This window comes from Telopea speciosissima, chromosome 5 (assembly GCF_018873765.1).
Source record: "Telopea speciosissima isolate NSW1024214 ecotype Mountain lineage chromosome 5, Tspe_v1, whole genome shotgun sequence".
In the NCBI taxonomy this organism is placed as follows: domain Eukaryota; kingdom Viridiplantae; phylum Streptophyta; class Magnoliopsida; order Proteales; family Proteaceae; genus Telopea; species Telopea speciosissima.
The window spans coordinates 50,711,129-50,732,541 of NC_057920.1; the positions used below are offsets into that span (position 1 = coordinate 50,711,129).

The 21,413-nt window shown below is 40.1% G+C and overlaps 1 protein-coding gene across 1 annotated transcript in view; it reads right to left on the reverse strand.

Moving 5' to 3' along the window:
- Window positions 1-3,285: 3,285 nt before the first annotated feature.
- Window positions 3,286-21,413, reverse strand: part of LOC122662252 — a 33,849-nt gene continuing 15,721 nt past the window's right edge. Inside the window, exons 3-7 of the mRNA XM_043857835.1 lie at window positions 8,135-8,217; window positions 7,919-8,020; window positions 7,594-7,808; window positions 3,717-3,811; window positions 3,286-3,641 (exon numbers count right to left, since the gene is read on the reverse strand). Of these exons, the coding sequence (XP_043713770.1) occupies window positions 3,388-3,641; window positions 3,717-3,811; window positions 7,594-7,808; window positions 7,919-8,020; window positions 8,135-8,217 (749 nt within the window). The 3' untranslated portion in view covers window positions 3,286-3,387. The remainder of the gene's footprint in view (window positions 3,642-3,716; window positions 3,812-7,593; window positions 7,809-7,918; window positions 8,021-8,134; window positions 8,218-21,413) is intronic.

Consider the following 21,413-nt stretch of genomic DNA (forward strand, 5'->3'; position numbering starts at 1 on the left):
AATTTCTTAGTTCACTACTTTGGATACAATAATATTTTCCATTATATATATATTTATTTTTTTGGTGGGGGGTGGGAGGATCCTAGACTAGACGAGGAACAGGAGGTCTCAAACTCAAAACCTCTTGGGTGCTAGGCTCTACTGTACCAGCTCAAGCAAGCTGCGCTAACAGCTGTCCTCCTACATATAGAGCTCACATCATTTTATTATGTGTTGGAAAGGTGCTAGAATTGACAGTCTATTCGATTTTTGCATGCTCAGGGTGCCTAGGTGTCACCTTGTTGGCTAGGCACCTCTCCAACGCCAAGGGTCGCTTAGTTGCCATAGCAACTATGCACCTGTGATAAAAAAGCATTCTATCACAGGAAATTTAAGAAAAACATTTTTATATTTATCCGAGGGTCAAGCAAATAAGGGATTTCAAACAAATTTTTTGTTTAAAAAATTTAACCTACAAACAAAACATATAGCTAGTAGTAGTAATACAAAATTTACCATAGATAAGAAAGCATTAGTGAGGAAAAATGCCAACATGTTGGCCTATGCAATGACGGCTCAGTAGTTGCTTCACTTGCTTCTTTCAAAGGTAATAGTAACTAAAAAGTAATAATCAACAATGACAACCTTCGCTGGGAAGGATTACAACTTTCCTTTTGGGGTGAATGTCAACAATTAGATCTTTTACATCTTGCATTCTTCGATCAAGTATACACAATAGTTTAGTGATCACAAAATTGTAGTTGAAAACCCCCATTCCCTAAAATATTGCATCATTAGACATCCTCAGTCTAAGTTGAAATGTCCTGCTAAGCTTCCCAATTAAGAGCAAAGAAGAAATATTTTATGTTTTAGCAGGGTGGCTTAATTTTAACTTTGAGTGAGTGAGTGAGTGATCTGTTTCCTCTGGGTAAGGGTAAGACGGGTTATGTTCCCCCCTTTTGTCTTTCATTTATTTTATTGCATTTTAATAAAGTTTAGGGGCTTCCCCAAGTCCCAGATAATATTCGGGGTATCACCAAAAAAAAAAAAAAGCAAAGGAGAAATAGTGGTGACTCCAAATGCCTTTTTAAGTAGTTCTAACTGAAATCTAGAAACATGATGCTGCTGATGATATAAAATTATTTATTATAATCATTTAAGAAAGGTTAATTTACAAGTAAACTAACCCCAATTAGGACCTGTGACAATCCCCAATATTGCGATCTAGGAAATTGAACCAAAGTAGAGAACTTCTATAAGTCACCAATTTAGAAATGGCCTCAAATTCTGGTCGAAATGTACCTTTATTGGACTGATTGTATGCTCCAAATTTTGGCCAAAACTGATGGCCAGATGTTGAGATCTGAGTAGGTCTCGAAAATAGAAAGTAACCTTCAAAATAGAAACTTAGTTGCAGGTCAAACCAGCCAGCAGCAGGATCAGTGTAGGCCTATGCTAAGGTGGATTGTGCTCCAAATATCTATCAAATCTGGTGAAAGGTTGCAGAGACCTGAGCCTCCAAAGTTGTAGCAGCAGCACAGAATTAGTAACTGCTGTGCCCGAAGGTATACTGGACCTTCTCAACCAGTAGATGGCCTCCCAGCAGTTGTTAGACTTATTGAAGAGCTTAAAACAGAACTTTGAACTCCACAACAGGACACGATTAATGTGTTGCAGACCAGCGAATGAAATCAGAAAGTAAAAGAAAGAAGGAAGATCGATGGGAGAAGAAGGGAAGAGGGATTAGTGGCTCTGTCAGCCGCTCATCCAGCTATGCTTGCCTTGTAAGTAAGACAAGATTAGAAACTTACGAGAGAAAGGAAACAAACTGAAAATAGAAACTAAACTGAGTTAAGGCTGCTTAATAGACAACCATAAAATATCTAAGAGAATATTTCTAAAAATAGAAACAAGTCTTCTACAAATTCCCCAGCTGACTTCCTTAATTGTTTGTTGGCTCATGCTCAAAGATTCCAATCGGCCAGCTGCTGTGACTAGAAGAAAAAGCCAAAACTGCCTCCACGATTTTGGGTTTGAGAGACCAAAAGAATTCCCAGCCCATGTGGCCTGGCCCAGCTTAAAGCTGGTTGGCCCTATGGCCCTGTGGGCTGGTCCATTGATTGGGGTAATGGAACAGACCTGAGGTTCTTGCGGCTGGTGTATTGCTTGCCATAGAACCTGTCTACATCATCATTACTATTAAATAAATAAAAGAATGGAAGATGAATCCTCAATCCTCCAGAGCAGGCTTACACACTAGCTTTCATCTTGAATCAGGCCCAAATCAACAAATACTGATCACCCTATGAAGAAAGAATAGCTACGAAGAACGTGTTGAGAGTTGAGCTAAATTTTTACAAATGAGTCCATGGCAGCTCTTCCAATGAATTACACATAATATAGAGACTTGGGAGTAGGGATAATGAACGAAAGATGAAAATGTGACAAACAAAGTAAAAGGCAACATGCTTCTATTTACCAATATCCATTACTTTTGTTCCTAGTATGCAAGCAGGAGAATGAGTGAAGACAGATTTGAACAAGGGAGGTATCAACCATCATGTACATAGATTTACAATCTTACCACGCCCATATTCCATTAAAAAGGGTTTAGCTAGTTTTTTTTTGTTTTTTTCGTGCCGGTTATCAATCTGACGCACCAATCCTCTTCCATTATCCGAGCTTGGGACAGCAGCAAAAGCTGGTGGAATTGTTTATCTTTAAATACACATTCATGCTTAATGGGACAGGTTTAATTTGACATTAAAAACATGTTTTTCCTTCATACATTAAAGTAAGTCGGTGGATAGATAATTTATTTATTCTTAATAGAATAAAAATTCCTAAACAACACATAAAAGAACTCAACAAATCCCAAATATTAGCAAGCTAAGGTTTAACAGGTTCAATAATAATAAACACCAAATCTTTAGGGATTAAGTTTGTGTGTTATTGGTATGCATACCTGAACTACTATAACGATAAATGCATTTAAATTCCCTAGAAAAGAACATCAATTAGGACATTCAGTTCAAAAAAATAAAAAAGATATGAATGAAAAAATAAAAAAGCTGAAAATATAGTTCAAGAACAACATTCATTCCATCTGACAATTGTAGTTTATGTAACCTTCCTGTTCTTGATTCAGTTGGAGTTTTCTTTTACTTATATTTTTACCTTGTAGCCTCAGAACAATCTACAACCAACCCATTTGTTACAAGCAGGGCTCAAAGGATAAAAATAATTATTTCTCCTAATTTATAGTACTTAAACCTTCCTTCATCTCCTCCAATAAAAACCTCATGAAAATCTTCATATATCAACTTTACCATGTGAATGCAATAAACAAGACTAGTGTACATGAAATACCAATCCATATCATAGCAATAATCAAAAAGACATCAGCACTTAGTTTCCATCCTGAGCAGGTGCATCAAGTAACCTCAAATTACGGGGAAGCATAAACTCGGCATGTATTGGATAGTGAGAGGACGGGTAGAAGCCATCAATGTTATCATTTACCACCTCACAGGATACTGGAATCAATGATCGACCTCTGTAAAGGACCCAATCTATGTGCAGATCCTGAGTTTGCCGATCCCAGCAGAGGCAAAGTGCTCTGAACATTAACTTGAAGAATTCGATAGCTCCCTGTTTATCACCTGCAGCAACAAATAAAAACTGAGCACTGCAGTTTCATTGAGTGCATTATGAGATTCTTAAGCGAATTGGAATACCTTTGAATCCATGGTATGTGCGTATCAAGGAGACATTTTTCCTCACCCGAGCATTGGGCCATGCATCCCTCATATCACCGACGACACCATGCTCTCTGTGGTTCAAGTGATGAAAGAATTAGGAGTAATCAGTCTTCACTTACATGTGTATATTACCCTTCCATTTAAAATTCATGATGTAACTTCTTTGGGAATGCCTGGGTAACCACAAGGTTTCAAAGCTTGATGTTATTCAAGATAAATGATTGATTTCCTCCACTAACAGTATGGAAACAACATTGTCACTGGTACTATATATGCCACATGTCAACTTGTTTTAATGCATGGTCGATCTGATTGTGTTAGACTTAATACATGAGCCAAAGATGATGTGAATAACATGTCCAGGAAGCTTGAGTACCAAGCAAGCACCACCTAGGCGTCTGGGCTATTTCTTGGACCCAATGCGACAACACACCCTGTTGACACTTCATGATTTTATGTTGATTTATGTTTATTGCTTATTTTTTAATGAATATGTTTATATTATATCCTATGCTTTGTTTATTATATATTGGTTTTCTCATATTAGGTCATTACTAGCACAATTATACCTGTTGGAACCGCTTCCTCTAAAAGGCCGACCTTGTAGGAAAGGGAGGAAACAATATGTATATCATACAAGAGTTCTAACACGGCAGACTATCCAAAGGGGAACATGGGTGGATAAATAATTCAACACATGCCTGCTCCTAGGGTAACTCGATACCGTGACCCCTGCCTGCTCTGATACCATGTTGAAATCTGGAAAATTAGGGACAATGACTTGTGTCACTGTCACACAGGCCAGCTTTATTTATAATAGAATAGGGGAAAATTCTAGAATAGAGTACAAGACCAAAATACCGTTATAACAGTTCTACCCTTTTACCCATATTACAAACAATACCATATAGCATTGATATGGCTTCAATATTGTATATAAGCATATAATTATATAAAGGGTGCAACTTGTTGTCACCACAGTGGTGAATTGAGAAATTGTAACCTTCTTTTAATTGCCCCATGTCTTACTCCCAAAAGTTATTTTAATGCAGTATTTTGTGCAAGGGTAAAAAAGGGTTTTCAAAAAGTTAAAAGTTATTTCATGCAGTATTTATGTGAAATGACAGGATTTAACCGTATTAAAAAAAAATGTGTTATCTTACAAGGGCAAAAAAGCAAGGTTATAATTTCTTAGTTCACCACTTTGGATACAATAAGATTTTCTATTATATATATATTTATTTTTTTGGTGGTGGTGGTGGGGGGGGGGGGATCCTAGACTAGACGAGGAACAGGAGGTCTCAAACTCAAAACCTCTTGGGTGCTAGGCTCTATTATACCAGCCTCAAGCTAGCTGCGCTAACAGCTGTCCTCCTACATATAGAGCTCACAGCATTTTATTATGGGTTGGAAAAGCGCTAGAATTGACAATCTATTCGATTTTTGCATGCCTAGGGTACCTAGGTGTCACCTTGTTGGCTAGGCACCTCTCCAACACCAAGGGTCACTTAGTTGCCATAGCAACTATGCACCTGTGATGAAAAAGCATTCTATCACAGGAAATTTAAGAAAAACATTTTTATATTTATCCCAGGGCCAAGCAAATAAGGGATCTCAAACAAATTTTATAACCTACAAACAAAACATATAGCTAGTAGTAGTAATACAAAATTTACCATAGATAAGAAAGCATTAGTGAGGAAAAATGCCAACATGTTGGCCTATGCAATGACGGCTCAATAGTTGCTTCACTTGCTTCTTTTAAAGGTAATAGTAACTAAAAAGTGATAATCAACAATGACAACCTTCGCTGGGAAGGATTACATCTTTCCTTTTGGGGTGAATGTCAACAATTAGATCTTTTACACCTTGCATTCTTCGATCAAGTATACACAATAGTTTAGTGATAAAAAAATTGTAGTTGAAAACCCCCATTCCCTAAAATATTGCATCTTCAGACATCCTCAATCTAAGTTGAAATGTCCTGCTAAGCTTCCCAATTAAGAGCAAAGAAGAAATATTTTATGCTTTAGCAGGGTGGCTTAATTTTAACTCTGAGTGAGTGATCTGTTTCCTCTGGGTAGGAGTAAGACGGGTTATGTCCCCCCCTTTTGTCTTTCATTTATTTTATTGCATTTTAATAAAGTTTAGGGGCTTCCCCGGATCCCAGATAATATTCGGGGTATCACCAAAAAAAAAAGAGCAAAGAAGAAATAGTGGTGACTCCAAATGCCTTTTTAAGTAGTTCTAACTGAATTCTAGAAACATGATGCTGCTGATGATATAAAATTATTTATTATAATCATTTAAGAAAGGTTAATTTACAAATAAACTAACCCCAATTAGGACCTGTGACAATCCCCAATATTGCGATCTAGGAAATTGAACCAAAGTAGAGAACTTCTATAAGTCACCAATTTAGAAATGGCCTCAAATTCTGGTCGAAATGTACCTTTATTGGACTGATTGTACGCTCCAAATTTTGGCCAAAACTGATGGCCAGATGTTGAGATCTGAGTAGGTCTCGAAAATAGAAAGTAACCTTCAAAATAGAAACTTAGTTGCAGGTCAAACCAGCCAGCAGCAGGATCAAGTGTAGGCCTATGCAAGGGTGGATTGTGCTTCAAATATCTATCAAATCTGGTGAAAGGTTGCAGAGATCTGAGCCTCCAAAGTTGTAGCAGCAGCACAGAATTAGTAACTGTTGTGCCCGAAGGTATGCTGGACCTTCTCAACCAGTAGATGACCTCCCAGCAGTTGTTAGACTTATTGAAGAGCTTAAAACAGAACTTTGAACTCCACAACAGGACACGATTAATGTGTTGCAGACCAGAGAATGAAATCAGAAAGTAAAAGAAAGAAGGAAGATCGATGGGAGAAGAAGGGAAGGAGGATTAGTGGCTCTCTCAGCCGCTCATCCAGCTATGCTTGCCTTGCAAGTAAGACAAGATTAGAAACTTACAAGAGAAAGGAAACAAACTGAAAATTGAAACTAAACTGAGCTAAGGTTGCTTGATAGACAACCATAAAATATCTAAGAGAATATTTCTAAAAATAGAAACAAGTCTTCTAGAAACTCCCCAGCTGACTTCCTTAATTGTTTGTTGGCTCATGCTCAAAGATTCCAATCGGCCAGCTGCTGTGACTAGAAGAAAAAGCCAAAACTGCCCCCACGATTTTGGGTTTGAGAGACCAAAAGAATTCCCAGCCCATGTGGCCTGGCCCAGCTTAAAGCTGGTTGGCCCTATGGCCCTGTGGGCTGGTCCATTGATTGGTGTAATGGAACAGACCTGAGGTTCTTGCGGCTGGTGTATTTTTTGCCATAGAACCTATCTACATCATCATTACTATTAAATAAATAAAAGAATGGAAGATGAATCCTCAATCCTCCAGAGCAGGCTTACACACTAGCTTTCATCTTGAATCAAGCCCAAATCAACAGATACTGATCACCCTAAGAAAGAATAGCTAGGAAGAACGTGTTGAGAGTTGAGCTAAATATTTACAAATGAGTCCATGGCAGCTCTTCCAATGAATTACACATAATATAGAGACTTGGGAGTTGGGATAATGAACGAAAGATGAAAATGTGACAAAGAAAGTAAAAGGCAACATGATTCTAATTCCCAATATCCATTACTTTTGTTCCTAGCATGCAAGCAGGAGAATGAGTGGAGACAGATTTGAACAAGGGAGGTATCAACCATCATGTACATAGATTTATAATCTTACCATGCCCATTTTCCATTAATGAAATACATATAATGGACGTAGAAAAAGGATATTTTGACATGGGTAAAGTACAAAATATGAAAGAAGCCTTGAGATATAAAATTAGTCAAATATTTCTTACCTAGATCTCCCAAGCAGAAAGCGTCCTGTGGTTGATTCCTTCTGTGAGTTAAATCCTCCACAGTATACAACTGGCAAGCCAGGAGGTAAGGACGCTATGTGTTGCCATGTGAGCAAAGCACTTCGTCTACGGGCACGAGGACTAAACTCATCCATGTTTGTGTTTACTATTTGGAAAGAAAAACCTGGTGGCTCAATTCCTTTGAGTTGAAACGTGTGGAAATAATGTCAATGAAACAAATTATATAATATCTTCCCACAGAAGAAAGCTGGATTGTATAAGTGTAAGTATAACTTATATAGGTACAATACAACAAAAAGGATATCGCCCAAGTTGCAACACATGGAACAACTGATCCCCATGACGTGCTTCCAGGAACAGAGGGAGACTCTGACAACCAAAAGGTTCCACCTTCTAGGAACTCTACCTTCAATGAAAAAAAAAGAAGAATATTTTACAGTGGAAATCATGCATTGAATTTCTTTAAAACAAGTCCACAATCATCTAGCGATAAATTTTGAAAGAGGAAGGGACCTCATACCTTCTCCTTGTCATAGAAAATGGTGCAATGCTCATCCGTAGTGTCCTCGGATCCTTTTCTTGAAATCCCAAATTGGTCATAACCTTGAAAATTTTATTGCACATGGAATAATGATCCAAAATAAACTTCAAAATTTGCCAAATCAGCAGATAAAAAATGTGAGATAACAAAAACACATAAAAAGCATAATTATATTATAGATATAGATTCTTATGAGTCCGGAAAAATTGATTAAGAGATCAGAATCTTCTTCAACCAACATGTGCAAATCTTCTCTTTTAGTCATTAAAATGTTACACCAATTTGCATTGATGATGATGACACAAATACTTCCTCATTCTATCATTACTAATTACAAATGTGACAACATATACCACTACGTTGATCACCAAAACCAAAGGAGAAAAAATGAATAATGTGCTGGAGTGAAAATGTAGGGGTCTAAAGCAACTTAGAGTAGCATTAAGTTGCAAGATGAAGAAGAAGAACATTCAACCCATTCATATAAGATTCCTAAGAAATCATAGGTGCAGATCCACTTGTGCAAAAATAATGTTAGAACCAACACAATCTTCATCACCAAACTCGGGAGGCTCAGATTAAGAATTATCCCACACCACCATAATCAAATAAAATACATACTTCCTGACAAATACCTAAAAGATTCATTTCATCACTATGAAGGAAAGGTTAGAAACCACCATGATAAAGACAATAGCAACAGTGCTTGACCTCATCAACAATCAAAACATGCCAGGAAATATTGTGAGAAGAAATCATGATGCAAGAGCATCTTCCAAAGTTGATCAAGGCTTTTGATTGAGTGAATCATTGCAAGGTGCATAAATGAAATCATACATGCATTACTATAATTGATGTCTAGTGAGCGGCCTCCCAATTGTGCCAAGATGTCCCGCGGCTTTATCCATAAAACCCCTATCCCCTATTACATCTCTCTCATCTCTTTCTCTCCCTATTATTTCTCTCTTTTTTTAGATTATCTTGCACATAACATTATCTAAACCTGAACTGTTAATGATGGTATTTGTTAATTAGTTGTACCACGGGTTAAAAAGTACAGCAGGATAAGTTATATTTTATGTTATTGGTTCCTACTAGGGGGTTTATGACTTTATGTATAATTATGCATAGACCTGTCCTTTTCTGTAATTGCTTTAGTTACTTTATAAATGACATAATTGTCAAGGCATTGCCTAGGCATCCAAGCACTTTGGTTGCCATGGATGCCTTGGTCGCCTTGTTGGCGTTGCCTTGCACCCAGTCCCCCCACTCTCACCCCAATGCCTTGGGTCACCTAGACGCCATGACATCTATGGTTAATAAAAATATTGGTCTCGGTTAGTGATATGATTACTACAACTGAGACCCTCCATTGTTCTCTACTCTTCTCTTCTCTTGTTCTTCTCTACCTCGCGCAGGTGCTGTTTCCTTTGTTTTTAGTATTGTTCCATGGTATCAGAGCCTAGGTAAACAGTAACAGCAATCTACCTTCCTGTTTTGAGAGTTTCTGAATGGATTTCTCTCTGTGGTTTCCAGCAACCTATGCTGCCTTGTGAAACCCTAGTTGATACAACATTAAAACTAGGGTTCCTTATGCTGCTTGTTACTATTGTGGAGTACTGCTGATATGCCTACCCTGTGTATGGTTTTTTCTTCGTGCAGATGCTGTGTTTAATGTGGCTTCTGATTCAATCCTGCTCTATGATAGTGTTAGAAACATGGAATAAGGGTCTAGGTATTAGCGCTAGGCGCTAATACCGAACCTGGTTTAGGAAGGGTGTTTTGGGGTTTTTTCATTCTTGTATTGTGTTTACCCTATTTTACATATATATATATTGGATAAAGGGGGAGAACTAATCAACCGATTGTTCTCCCCAAAGGATTACAGTCTGACATTGTCTTCTTCCCTCTCTTCCCCTTTTCTTCTTCAGGTTCATCGTTGTTCACATGGTATCAGAGCTTGGCTCTTAGGAATCAATTTAATTTCCTAGGACCTACTTTGTTTCTCTCAGTTCTCATTGGAGTTGCGATCTGAAGTTTTTCTAGGTTTGAGGCTTTTTGTGGATTTGGTTTGAAGGGGCTGCAGCACCCTATGCTGCGATTTTATTAGGATGTTTGAGACTAGTTCATGAAAATATAAGAAGAACTAGGTCTCAATTTTTTGTGGTTTATATCAATTCAAGGGTAATAGTTGAAGTTTGATTGAAGAGAAGTTCAGTTTCAGGTTTTGATTTCTGGCAGCCTTGTTCAAATTTTTTTATTTTTCCCTGGATCGATTGCTTTTGGAGTTCGATTTTTCTGGTTTGTGATTTCTGATTTCTTTTCGGAATCAGTATTTATTTTTCCCTTGTTGGAGGGACATTATTTGCAGCTGCGATTTATTTTGTTTGTTGAAGATGGTTGACACGAGTGGAGATTCCAAGGAGGTTGTGGCAGAGGTTGTTTCGGGCTCTTCCAAATCTATCACAGAGAAGAAATTGGAAGGTGTTGGTAATTTCTAGCAATGGAAGAAAATTATTTGGGTGGTTCTAACTGGTCGTGGCCAACATAAACATCTCACCAAGGCCAAACCAGAGGATGATGAAGCATTGGAAATTGTGGATGCACTTCTTCTAGGACAGATGCTGAACAGTATGGTTTCCCAGGTTGTTGACTTAGTGACCCATATAGATACTGTGAAGGAGTTATGAGATTATTTGCATATTCTGTATTCCGGACAGAATAACTTATCTCGTATTTATGAGCTATCCTAGGAGTTCTATCAGGCTGATAGGAAGGGTCGTCCATTGACCCAATATTTTGCTGATTATAAGCGGATGTTTGAGGAATTAAATGCTTTGCTGCCTATTAGTTCTGATGTGAAACAAATGCAAGATCAACGGGAACAACTTGTAGTTATGGGCTTTTTGGGAGGTTTGGGTTAGGAATACGACTCAGTACGCTCTACTATTCTTGGAGGTGATAGAGTTGCTTCCCTTGCTGAAACTTTTTCTCGCGTTCTTCGTGTTTCCCGCGATAGTTCTCATGAACCAGCACCTATTAGTGGTGAAAGTTCAGCTCTTGTTGCCTCTAGTCAGGGGCGAGGCACTGGTGGTCATAGTGGAGGCCGCGGTGCTGGCCGTGGAGGTGGAAGGGGCAGTAGTGGTGGTACTGGTACTGGTTATGGTGGTGAAAATTCTGGTCCTGTGAAGACCTGCAACCATTGTGGTCAACCAGGACATATCCAACGTTTTTGTTGGAAGTTTCATGGTAAACCACCACAACAATAGTATGCCAACTTAGTGACTAATACTGAGTCTTCTGTTCCATCTTCTGAAGGTAAGAAGGTGAGATTGTCGAATGAGGATTATGCTCGATTCACACAGTTTCAGATATCTCAACCCTCTACATCCTCCTCCACAGCTACTTTTGCCCAGACAGGTAATGCCACTGAATGTTTTTCCACTTCTCGCCCCTGGATAATTGGTTCGGATGCGTCTGATCATATGTCAAGAATGTTAGGTAATTTTTCTTCCTTTCAGTCTACTGAATCTAGTGTTACATTGGTTGATGGTTCCTTTGCTAAAGTCACTGGCACTGGCCCTGTCAGTCCCACCAATTCTCTGTCTTTGTCTTCTGTCCTTCATTTACTTGATTTCCCTTATAACTTGCTTTCTGTTAGTAAAATTACTAAAGCCTATAATTGTTCCGTGACTTTCTTTCCTGATTCTTGTGTTTTTCAGGATCTTACGACGAAGAAGAAGCTTGGTAGAGGATGTGAGAAAGGGGGGCTGTATCTTCTTGATGACTCTCCTTCAGTTGCTTGTTCCGGTGTTTTGTCTCCACACCAAGTTCATTGCCGGCTGGGTCATCCGTCTTTACAGAGTTTACAAAAGTTGGATTTTCGTTTTCATTCTATTTCTAGTCTAGAGTGTGAGTCATGTCAGTTTGGAAAGCTCCACCGTGTGAGTTATTCCCCTAGAGTCAATAAACGGTCGTTGAACCCTTTTTCTTTAGTACATTCTGATGTATGGAGACCTTGTCCTGTTACTTCTAAGTTGGAATTTAAATATTTTGTTACCTTTGTTGATGACTATTCAAGAGTCACTTGGGTTTATTTAATGAAGCATCATTCTGAGTTGTTTGCAATTTTTCATACCTTTGTTAATGAAATTCAGAATCAATTCAATACCAATATTCATGTTTTGCGTAGTGATAATGCACTAGAGTATTTTTCAGCACCTTTTAACTCCTTTATGGTTGACTGTGGTATGTTACATCAGTCTTCTTGTTCAGCCACACCCCAACAAAATGGTGTGACTGAATGGAAGAATAGACATCTCATGGAGGTGACCTGCTCCATTCTTTTTAAAATGAAAGTCCCAAAAATATTTTGGGCTGATGCTGTTTTGACTGCTTGCTATCTTATAAATCGTATGCCATCTTCTGTTTTGCACGAGGGGATTCCTCATTCTCTCTTATTTCCTGTTGAACCACTTTTTGTTTTACCACCTCGCATTTTCGACTGTGTTTGCTTTATTCGTGATCATCGTCCAGGGCTGTCCAAGTTAGATCCCAAGGCCATTAAGTGTATGTTCTTGGGATATTCCTGGACTCAAAAAGGTTATCGGTGTTATTCTCCTGTACTTCAAAAATATTTTGTCACTGCCGATGTTTCCTTTTTTGAGTCCACCTCCTATAATGATGAGTCTCTTTTTCTCTCTGAATTGGACGATGAGATCCCTTTGTATGTGGTTCAGCGGTCTGTCTCACAGGTTCCTAAGGCTGCAGTTTCATCACCACCACCACCACCACCACCACCTCCACCTATTCGGCCAACAGCTACTCTAGTTCGGTTCACTTTTGTTCGACGTCCTTGTGATGATGCGGCACCCCCGGCCTCTATTGTTCCTTCGACATCTACTTTGTCTACAGATCCAGCTCCTCAGTTAAGTGTTCCTCCTCTTGATCTGGATATTCCTATTGCTCATCGTAAGGGTGTTCGTAGTTGTACTAAACATCCTTTGTCTTATTTTGTGTCTTCTGGTTTGTCTGCTAACTTCTCTTCTTGTCTATCTACTATTGAGTCCTATCCCACACCTAAGTCTGTTTCAGAGGCATTATCACATTCTGGCTGGAGGACAGAAATGGACGATGAATTGTCTGCTTTGGCTGAAAATCACACTTGGGATTTGGTGCCTTTACCAGCTGGTGCAAAGGTTGTTGGTTGTCGATGGGTGTATATTGTGAAGGTGAATCCAGATGGCTCCTTGGCTCGTTTGAAGGCACGGTTGGTTGCCAAAGGTTATACACAGGTTTATGGGGTTGATTACCTTGATACTTTTTCTCCAGTGGCCAAGCTTGCATCTGTTCGCCTCTTGATTTCCCTTGCGGCCTCTCATCACTGGCCCCTTTTTCAGTTGGATGTGAAGAACGCATTTCTTCATGGTGATCTCCATGAGAAAGTTTATATGGAGCAACCTCTGGGGTTTGTTGCTTAGGGGGAGTCTAGTCTGGTTTGCAAACTCAAGAAATTGTTGTATGGTCTGAAGCAAACCCTTAGAGCGTGGTTTGGGAAGTTTTCTGATGTGGTTTTGGAGTTTGGGTTAACTCGATGTGATAGTGATCACTCGGTGTTCTATCGACATAGCAAGGCTGACAGGCTATTTTTGGTTGTATATGTTGATGATATAGTCGTCACTGGTGATGATACGGAAGGCATTAAACAGCTGAAAATACATTTGCAGCATAAGTTTCAAACCAAGGATCTTGGCACGTTGAAGTATTTCCTTGGTGTTGAGGTTGCTCAGTCTAGCAAAGGTATTTCTCTTTCCCAGAGAAAATATGTTCTTGACCTACTTACAGAAACAGGTATGCTTGGGTCAAAACCTTTGGATACTCCAATGGACCCCAATTTGAAGTTAACAAGCGAAAGTGGTGATATTCTTGATGATCCGGAAAAATATCGAAGACTTGTTGGGAAGTTGAACTATCCCATTGTGACTAGACCGGATATTGCATTTCCAGTCAGTGTAGTGAGCCAGTTTCTGTCCTCTCCAAGAACGTCGCATTGGGATGCTGTGATTCGGATTTTGAGATATCTCAAGAAAGCTCCAGGCCGTGGTCTGCTCTACACTAACCATGGTCATGGTCGTGTTGAGGGGTTTTGTGATGCTGATTGGGCCGGGTCTCCAGTGGATAGGAGATCTACTACTGGATATTGTGTCTTTGTGGGAGGAAATTTGGTATCTTAGAAGAGCAAGAAACAACCAGTAGTAGCTAGATCTAGTGCAGAGTCAGAATATCGGGCTATGGCCCAAGTTACTTGTGAGTTGATGTGGATGAAGCAGTTGCTGGCTGAGTTGAAGTTTGTAGACAAGTCACCTATACAGCTATGGTGTGACAATCAAGTTGCTATCCACTTTGCTTCCAACCCTGTGTTCCATGAAAGGACAAAACACATAGAGATTGACTATCAATTTGTTCGAGAGAAGCTACAGGAAGGTCTTATTGCTCCACAACATGTTCGTACAGGAGAACAACTTGCTGATGTTTTTACTAAGTCTTTGGGGAGTGTGAGAATAGATTACATTTGTAACAAGTTGGGCATGATTAACATATATGCTCCAGCTTTAGGGGGAGTGTTAGAAACATGGAATAAGGGTCTCGGTATTAGCATCAGGCGTTAATACCGAGACTGGTTTAGGATGGTTTAGTAAGGGTGTTTTGGGATTTTCTCATTCTAGTATTGTGTTTACCCTACTTTACATATATATATTGGAGAAAGGGGGAGAACTAATCAACCGATTGTTCTCCCCAAAGGAATACAGTCTGACATTGTCTTCTTCCCGCTCTTCCTCTTTTCTTCTTCAGGTTCATCGTTATTCATAGATATGTTTGAAGAGATATCACTGTTGAATATTGAGGTTTATTGGTACTATTGATCTTCTCTTTCCCTGCTGTGCTTTCATCCTCACAGTACCCCTGCTTTTGGGGTAATCTACTGCTAACAGAAAGCTACAGTGCTGGAACTCCAGCCCTTAGATCCTTGTTATCTTTTGTGGTGTTTTTCCACACAACAGAGTCACCCTTCACTGCATATCTAACCATTGGATTTCTATCAAACTTTGGGCATTTCTTCACCTACTTGAAAGGTAAATTCAGCCAGGATTTAAAGTATATCTGTTCTCTTGATTTTATTTCTCAATTTTCTCCTATTCTGGTCATCTATTGTGTCCTGAGATTCTGTTTTTGTGTTGGTACTCTGTGCTCTATTGTTAAGGTGAGGGTGGGTGTCGGACACAAACTATGATATCCGATCAAATGTCTGATTTAGTGCTGGAGTGCGGGGTCAATCCTTGTAGAGGAAAGATGTTGACCCCATGATCCAGGGAGAGCCCGAATCAATAAACTATAAAGACGTGTGAAGGGTGCCATGAATCCTAATTGTCAATTGAGTGACCCACTTCTGCAAATTGTTTGTTATTAAGTTGATGGATTGCTGTTGAGCCAAAATGATTCACTACAACTTCCACTGTGGGCAGAGTTTGCGTCTGTACCTCCACCGAGACTTCCAATAGCACAATACCGATCGAAAAGATTAGACCGAGAAATCTCCTTCTAAAGTATGGTGCCTTTTCGTTGGAGATTTCGGATTTTAGACTGTCATTCTATTGCTTTTTCATGCTTTTGTTGAGCATGCCACACCATATTGTTTGGCAAGAGTTGGGATGGGATTTGGAGGCCATAATAGCAATGACTCCTTGTCTTTGACCAGAAATGCAATTGCTGGATATATGAGTGCTGCAACAACTGTCTAATTCTGGTGGACGCCAGAATCTGTTATTGTTTCTTTTATGTGTTGATTTGCAGTGGTCTGTGATTGGAAGAATTATCCCTGACCTCTGCTCTACAAGCTAGGGCTTGTTATTTGTGGTTGTTGCTGGAATATTATCCCTTGTGATTTAAAGCCTACTATGGACTTAGTCAATGTCCAAATCACTGCTATTAAGCTCAATGGAGCATCTACTACCTTCTACTGGCCCAGGCTGTAAAAGTATACATCAATGCAAAAGGGAAATTAAAGTATCTGATTTCAGAACCTCATTTTGCAGATTCTAAAGACTATGAAGAATGGATGTGAGAGAATGACACCTTGCTTGTGTGGCTGTGGAATAGTATGGACCCCTCTATTGCTGCAAATGTTATGTATCATTTTATAGCTAGAAGTGTTTGGGATGACCTGAAGGAAAGTTTTTCCAAGATAAAAAAACATGAGTATATGATCCATAGGAGAAAAATTCTCCTTCAAGCAAGGTGGTAGATCCGTTGGTGAATACTATAATGTTCTCAAAGGCATGTGGGAGGAAATTAATGTATATCAGCCCCTCCCCAATGACTTGGAGCTGTTAAAAGACTCGATGTGCAGTGTAACAATTCTGACCTGCAACTGTAATCAGCAGAGAAGAAGAGAAGAGAAGAAGAAGAGAGATCGATTGGGAAGCAAGGAACTTCCCTCACGATTCTGATTAATTGAATCGTGAGTGGAGAGTATAATATTTATATCACTTAACCCAATTACAATGAAAATACCCAAACTACCCCAAGTACAGAAAATAAGAAAATAAAATAGAAACAGAAATAAAACTCAGACATAAAACAGACCAAAATACCCCCAGACTACTAATTCTAATCGGTATTCTTAACACTCCCCCTCAAGCTGGAGCGTAGACATCACCAAGAGCCAGCTTGAAACAACCATCCAAGAACTGAGGTCGAAACAAGGCCTTCATAAACATATCTCCAAGCTGAAACTGTGAACGAACAAAAGGAGTGACAATGAGCTTCTTCTGAACAGCATCTCGAACAAAATGACAATCAACTTCAATGTGTTTGGTTTGTTCATGAAAGACAGGGTTGTTGGCAATGTAAATAGCAGCTTGGTTATCACAGTACATCTCCATGGGCTAATCACTGGAATAACCAAGCTCAATAAGGAACGAACGAACCCACATCAACTCTGCAGCTGTATGAGCCATGGCTCTGTATTCAGCCTCAGCACTAGAACGAGCTACAGTCGTCTGTTTCTTGCTCTTCCAAGTAACCAAATTTCTTCCAAAGAAGGTACAATAACCTGTAGTCGATCTTCTATCGCCATCAGAACCAGCCCAGTCAGCATCAGAGAATCCAACCACGTTGGTATGACCATGGCGACAAGACACTAACCCCTTGCCAGGAGCACTTCTGAGATATCTTAGAATGCGACAAGCAGCACCCCAATGTACTTGTTTAGGATTCTGCATGAACTGGCTAACAACCCCCACAACGAAGGAGATGTCAGGACAAGTTACTGTAAGATAAATAAGTTTACCGACCAGCCATCGATACTAATGTATGTCCACCAAACTCTGTCATCAGAAGCACCAAATTTGACGTGGGGATCCATAGGAGTATCAATAGGTTTGCAACCTAACATTCCTGTCTCATCAAGTAAATCAAGAACTTACTTTCTCTGGGACAGGCTAAGACCTCGAGAGGAGCGAACAACCTTAATGCCAAGAAAGTACCTGAGGCTACCCAAGTCCTTGATCTGGAAATGATCATGTAAATAATTCTTCACCTGTGCAATTCCAGAAGCATCATTACCAGTAATAATAATGTCATCGACATAGATTGCAAGGACGATCACGTTAGACCCCTGACGTCTAACAAAGATAGAGTGATCAGAGTAGCACTGAGATAACCCATAACCAGCCACAATACTGCTGAATTTGTCAAACCATGCACGAGGAGACTGTTTCAGTCCATAAATTGCCTTATGAAAGCGACAAACCCGGAGACTATCCTCCCCCTGAGCAACATACCCAGGAGGTTGCTCCATATATACCTCCTCCTGGAGATCGCCATATAAGAAGGAGTTCTTCACATCCATCTGAAAAAGAGGCCAATCAAGGTTGACTACCAAGGAAAGAATGATACGAACAGAATTCAAACGGGCAACAGGAGAGAAGGTTTCAAAGTAGTTGACCCCATAGGTCTGTGTAAACCCTTTCGCAACCAACCGGGCCTTGAGCCATTCCACAATTCCATCAGGATTGTACTTAACTATATACACCCAACGACACTTAACAAAATCTTTACCAGGTGGTAGATCCACAAGTGACCAAGTCTTACTAGATATCAAGGCATCCATCTCCACATCCATAGCATGTTTCCACCCCTGGTAAGATAAGGCAAGTGTATAAGAGGTGGGAACAAAGGTAGAGTGTAACGTGGTAGCAAAAGCACGATAAGGAGGTGGGAGATGAGCAACAGAAACATAATGTGCCAACGGGTAAAGGGAACTATTTTGAGTGCAAGTACGAGTACCTTTGCGCAATGCAATAGGACGATCATCAGTATCCAAAGGGGGATCCGCAGGCAAGGTCGCAGCTAGTGGCGGTAGAGGGGCAGCAGCAACATTTTGAGGTGGCACAGGCAGCGGCTGCTGTTGTGTTCGACAGTAATAGACCTACAGAGGCCCGGAACCAGGATTAGCAACTAACGGAAGTGGAGGGACAGCAAGATCAACCGGACCAAACACCAGTATCAACAGGAAGATCAACATTACTGGGAGAACCAGCAAAGTAAGGAGTATTTTCGAAGAAGGTCACATCAGCGGAAACAAATTGCTGACGAGAAACAGGATTAAAACACCGATACCCCTTCTGGGTACGTGAATATCCAAGAAACAGACACTTGACAGCCCTAGGTGATAATTTATCAAGACCAAGACGAAGAATATGAACAAAACATTGGCAACCAAAAACACGAGGAAGAGAGAAAACAGCCCGCTCCAGAAAAACAACATTAAAGGGAATTTGATTATTAAGAACGGAAGAAGGCATACGATCAATCAAGAAGCAGGCAGTCAACATTGCATCAGCCCAATAGAGAGGAGGGACATTCATATGAAACATTAAAGACCTAGTAATGTCTAACAAATGGCGGTTTTTGCGCTCCGCCACACCATTTTGTTGTGGTGTGTAAGTGCAACTAGTTTGACGAAGAATGCCATTGTCAGAACAAAAGGAAAAAAACCTCACGTTGAACTATTTCCAGAGCATTATCAGTACGCAAAACTTTCAAATGAACACCAAATTGAATACGAATTTCATTATAAAATTGTTGGAAAACAGATACAAACTCAGATCTATCCTTCAAGAGGTACAACCATGTCATCCGAGAATGATCATCAATAACACTTACAAAATAACGAAAACCTAATCGACTCTTGACCCTACATGTACCCCAAATATCAGAATGGACTAACTGAAATAACGAAGTACTCCTAGACTCTGGACTCAAAGGAAAAACAGTGTCTCACAAGCTTCACATTCAATAAGGGAGATAGCTTTGCAGCTAGGAACAGATGTTGTAGCTTGGATAAAGAAGGATGTCCTAGCCGATAGTGCCAAAGTAATGGAGAAACATCAGAAGAAGTAACAATAGCCGTTGTTGGTGAAGACGCCAAATCAAAATAATAGAGACCACCCTTCTCATGCCCGCCACCAATAGTCATCCCTGTCGCAAGATCCTGGAAAACACAATGAGAAGGATGAAAGGTTATAGAACAATTTAAAGACTTAGTTAACTGACTGACAGACAAAAGATTAAGAGGCAGCCTAGGTACATGAAGAACATCAGTCAAGGAAAGATTAGAGGACAAGGGAATATCCCTATGACCAGTAACAGGAATAAAGGATCCATCGTCAATGGAAATCCGAAATGGAGTAGTAAACTGAGTAAAAGAGGAAAATAAATTAGGCTTACCAGTCATATGAGAAGAAGCACCGGAGTCAATGATCCACGGAGAGGATGAAGAGGCTAAACACGCAATAGTACCTGAGTGGGAAAGAGTAGCTGTAGGAGTAGAAGATGAAGCTTCTAGTTGTTGAACTCGTTTGAGCAGTTGAGAAACCAAATCACTAGAAGTACTACCACCATCAGTAGGAGACCCATGGTTAGTGTTAGAAGGATGCACAAAGTCAGCCGCTCCATCAGAAACTGCGGCATTGGCAAACTGCTCTCAAGCCCATTGTGGTCTACCATGTTTCAGCCAGCATTTGTCAACAGTGTGGTTAGGACGATCGCAATGAGTACACCATCGAGAACCACCATCACTAGAAGATGGACCAGCAGTGTCCGAACCAGCCCCTCAAACACCAGAGCCAGCCCCACGGCCACGGCCACCTCTAGAAGAGGTACCACCACCACGACTACGTCCTCCAGTAGAAGTAAACAGAGCAGAATTATCCTTAAGAGGCAGGGGCAGCATCAGTTTTAACCGTGGAGGGAGAAACAACCCTTTGTATGCGACAGTAAGCTTCATTCATAGAGGGGATCTTCTCACCAGTCAATAATTGGCTTTTGACTGATTGAAGATCAGAATCTAACCCAGAGGAACTTAGCAACAAGAAATTCAGAACGTTGAGCCTTAATCACAGCAGCATCAGTAGATATAGGCTGGTACACATTGAGTTCCTCCCACATGCCCTTCAAGGAACTGTAGTATTCGCCAAGGGATTTTCCTTCTTGCTTGAAGGAGAAAATTTTTTCATATAAATCATAAATCCGAGAGAGATTACTATCTTGAGAATAGCTCTCCTTGAGTTCTTCCCAAACACCCTTGGCAGTCTTATGAAACATTACGTTTGAGGCTATGGAGGGCTCCATGCTATTCCAAAGCCAGCAGAGGAGAGTTGCATTCTCAGCCTTCCAATCTTCATATTTATCATCAGTAGAGGCTGGAGGAGTTATAGTAAGGTAAGTCATCTTCCGGCGAGCAGTAACATATACTTCAAAGGCTTGAGACCAAAGGAGATAGTTCGAAGCACCATTCAACTTGATGGTAGTGATCTGGACATTAAAGTTATCTGTGGAAGGCTTGGAATCAGCCATGATAACCAAATAAACAACACCTTGAAGCTTGGACAGATGCAGCCAACAGATAAAGCCAAATCGATTTCAGCCACAGCAAAACCCAACGTAGGGCAAAAAACAGGGATCCGATAACCCTGAGACAGCAGTCAAGGAGGAGCCAATTTATGGCCAAACAAACCACCAAACAGCAGGGAAAAATACCTTAGACCAGCAGCCAATGAAGAGAAGGGAAACTCCAGGGGAAACAAAAAATCGATTTCCACAGGGTTTTGGAAAATCAATCTCAGATGGGGGAAGACAGCACTCCAACAATCAGACTGTGTAGACAGCCAATCTTCAGCATAGAAGGAAACCCTAG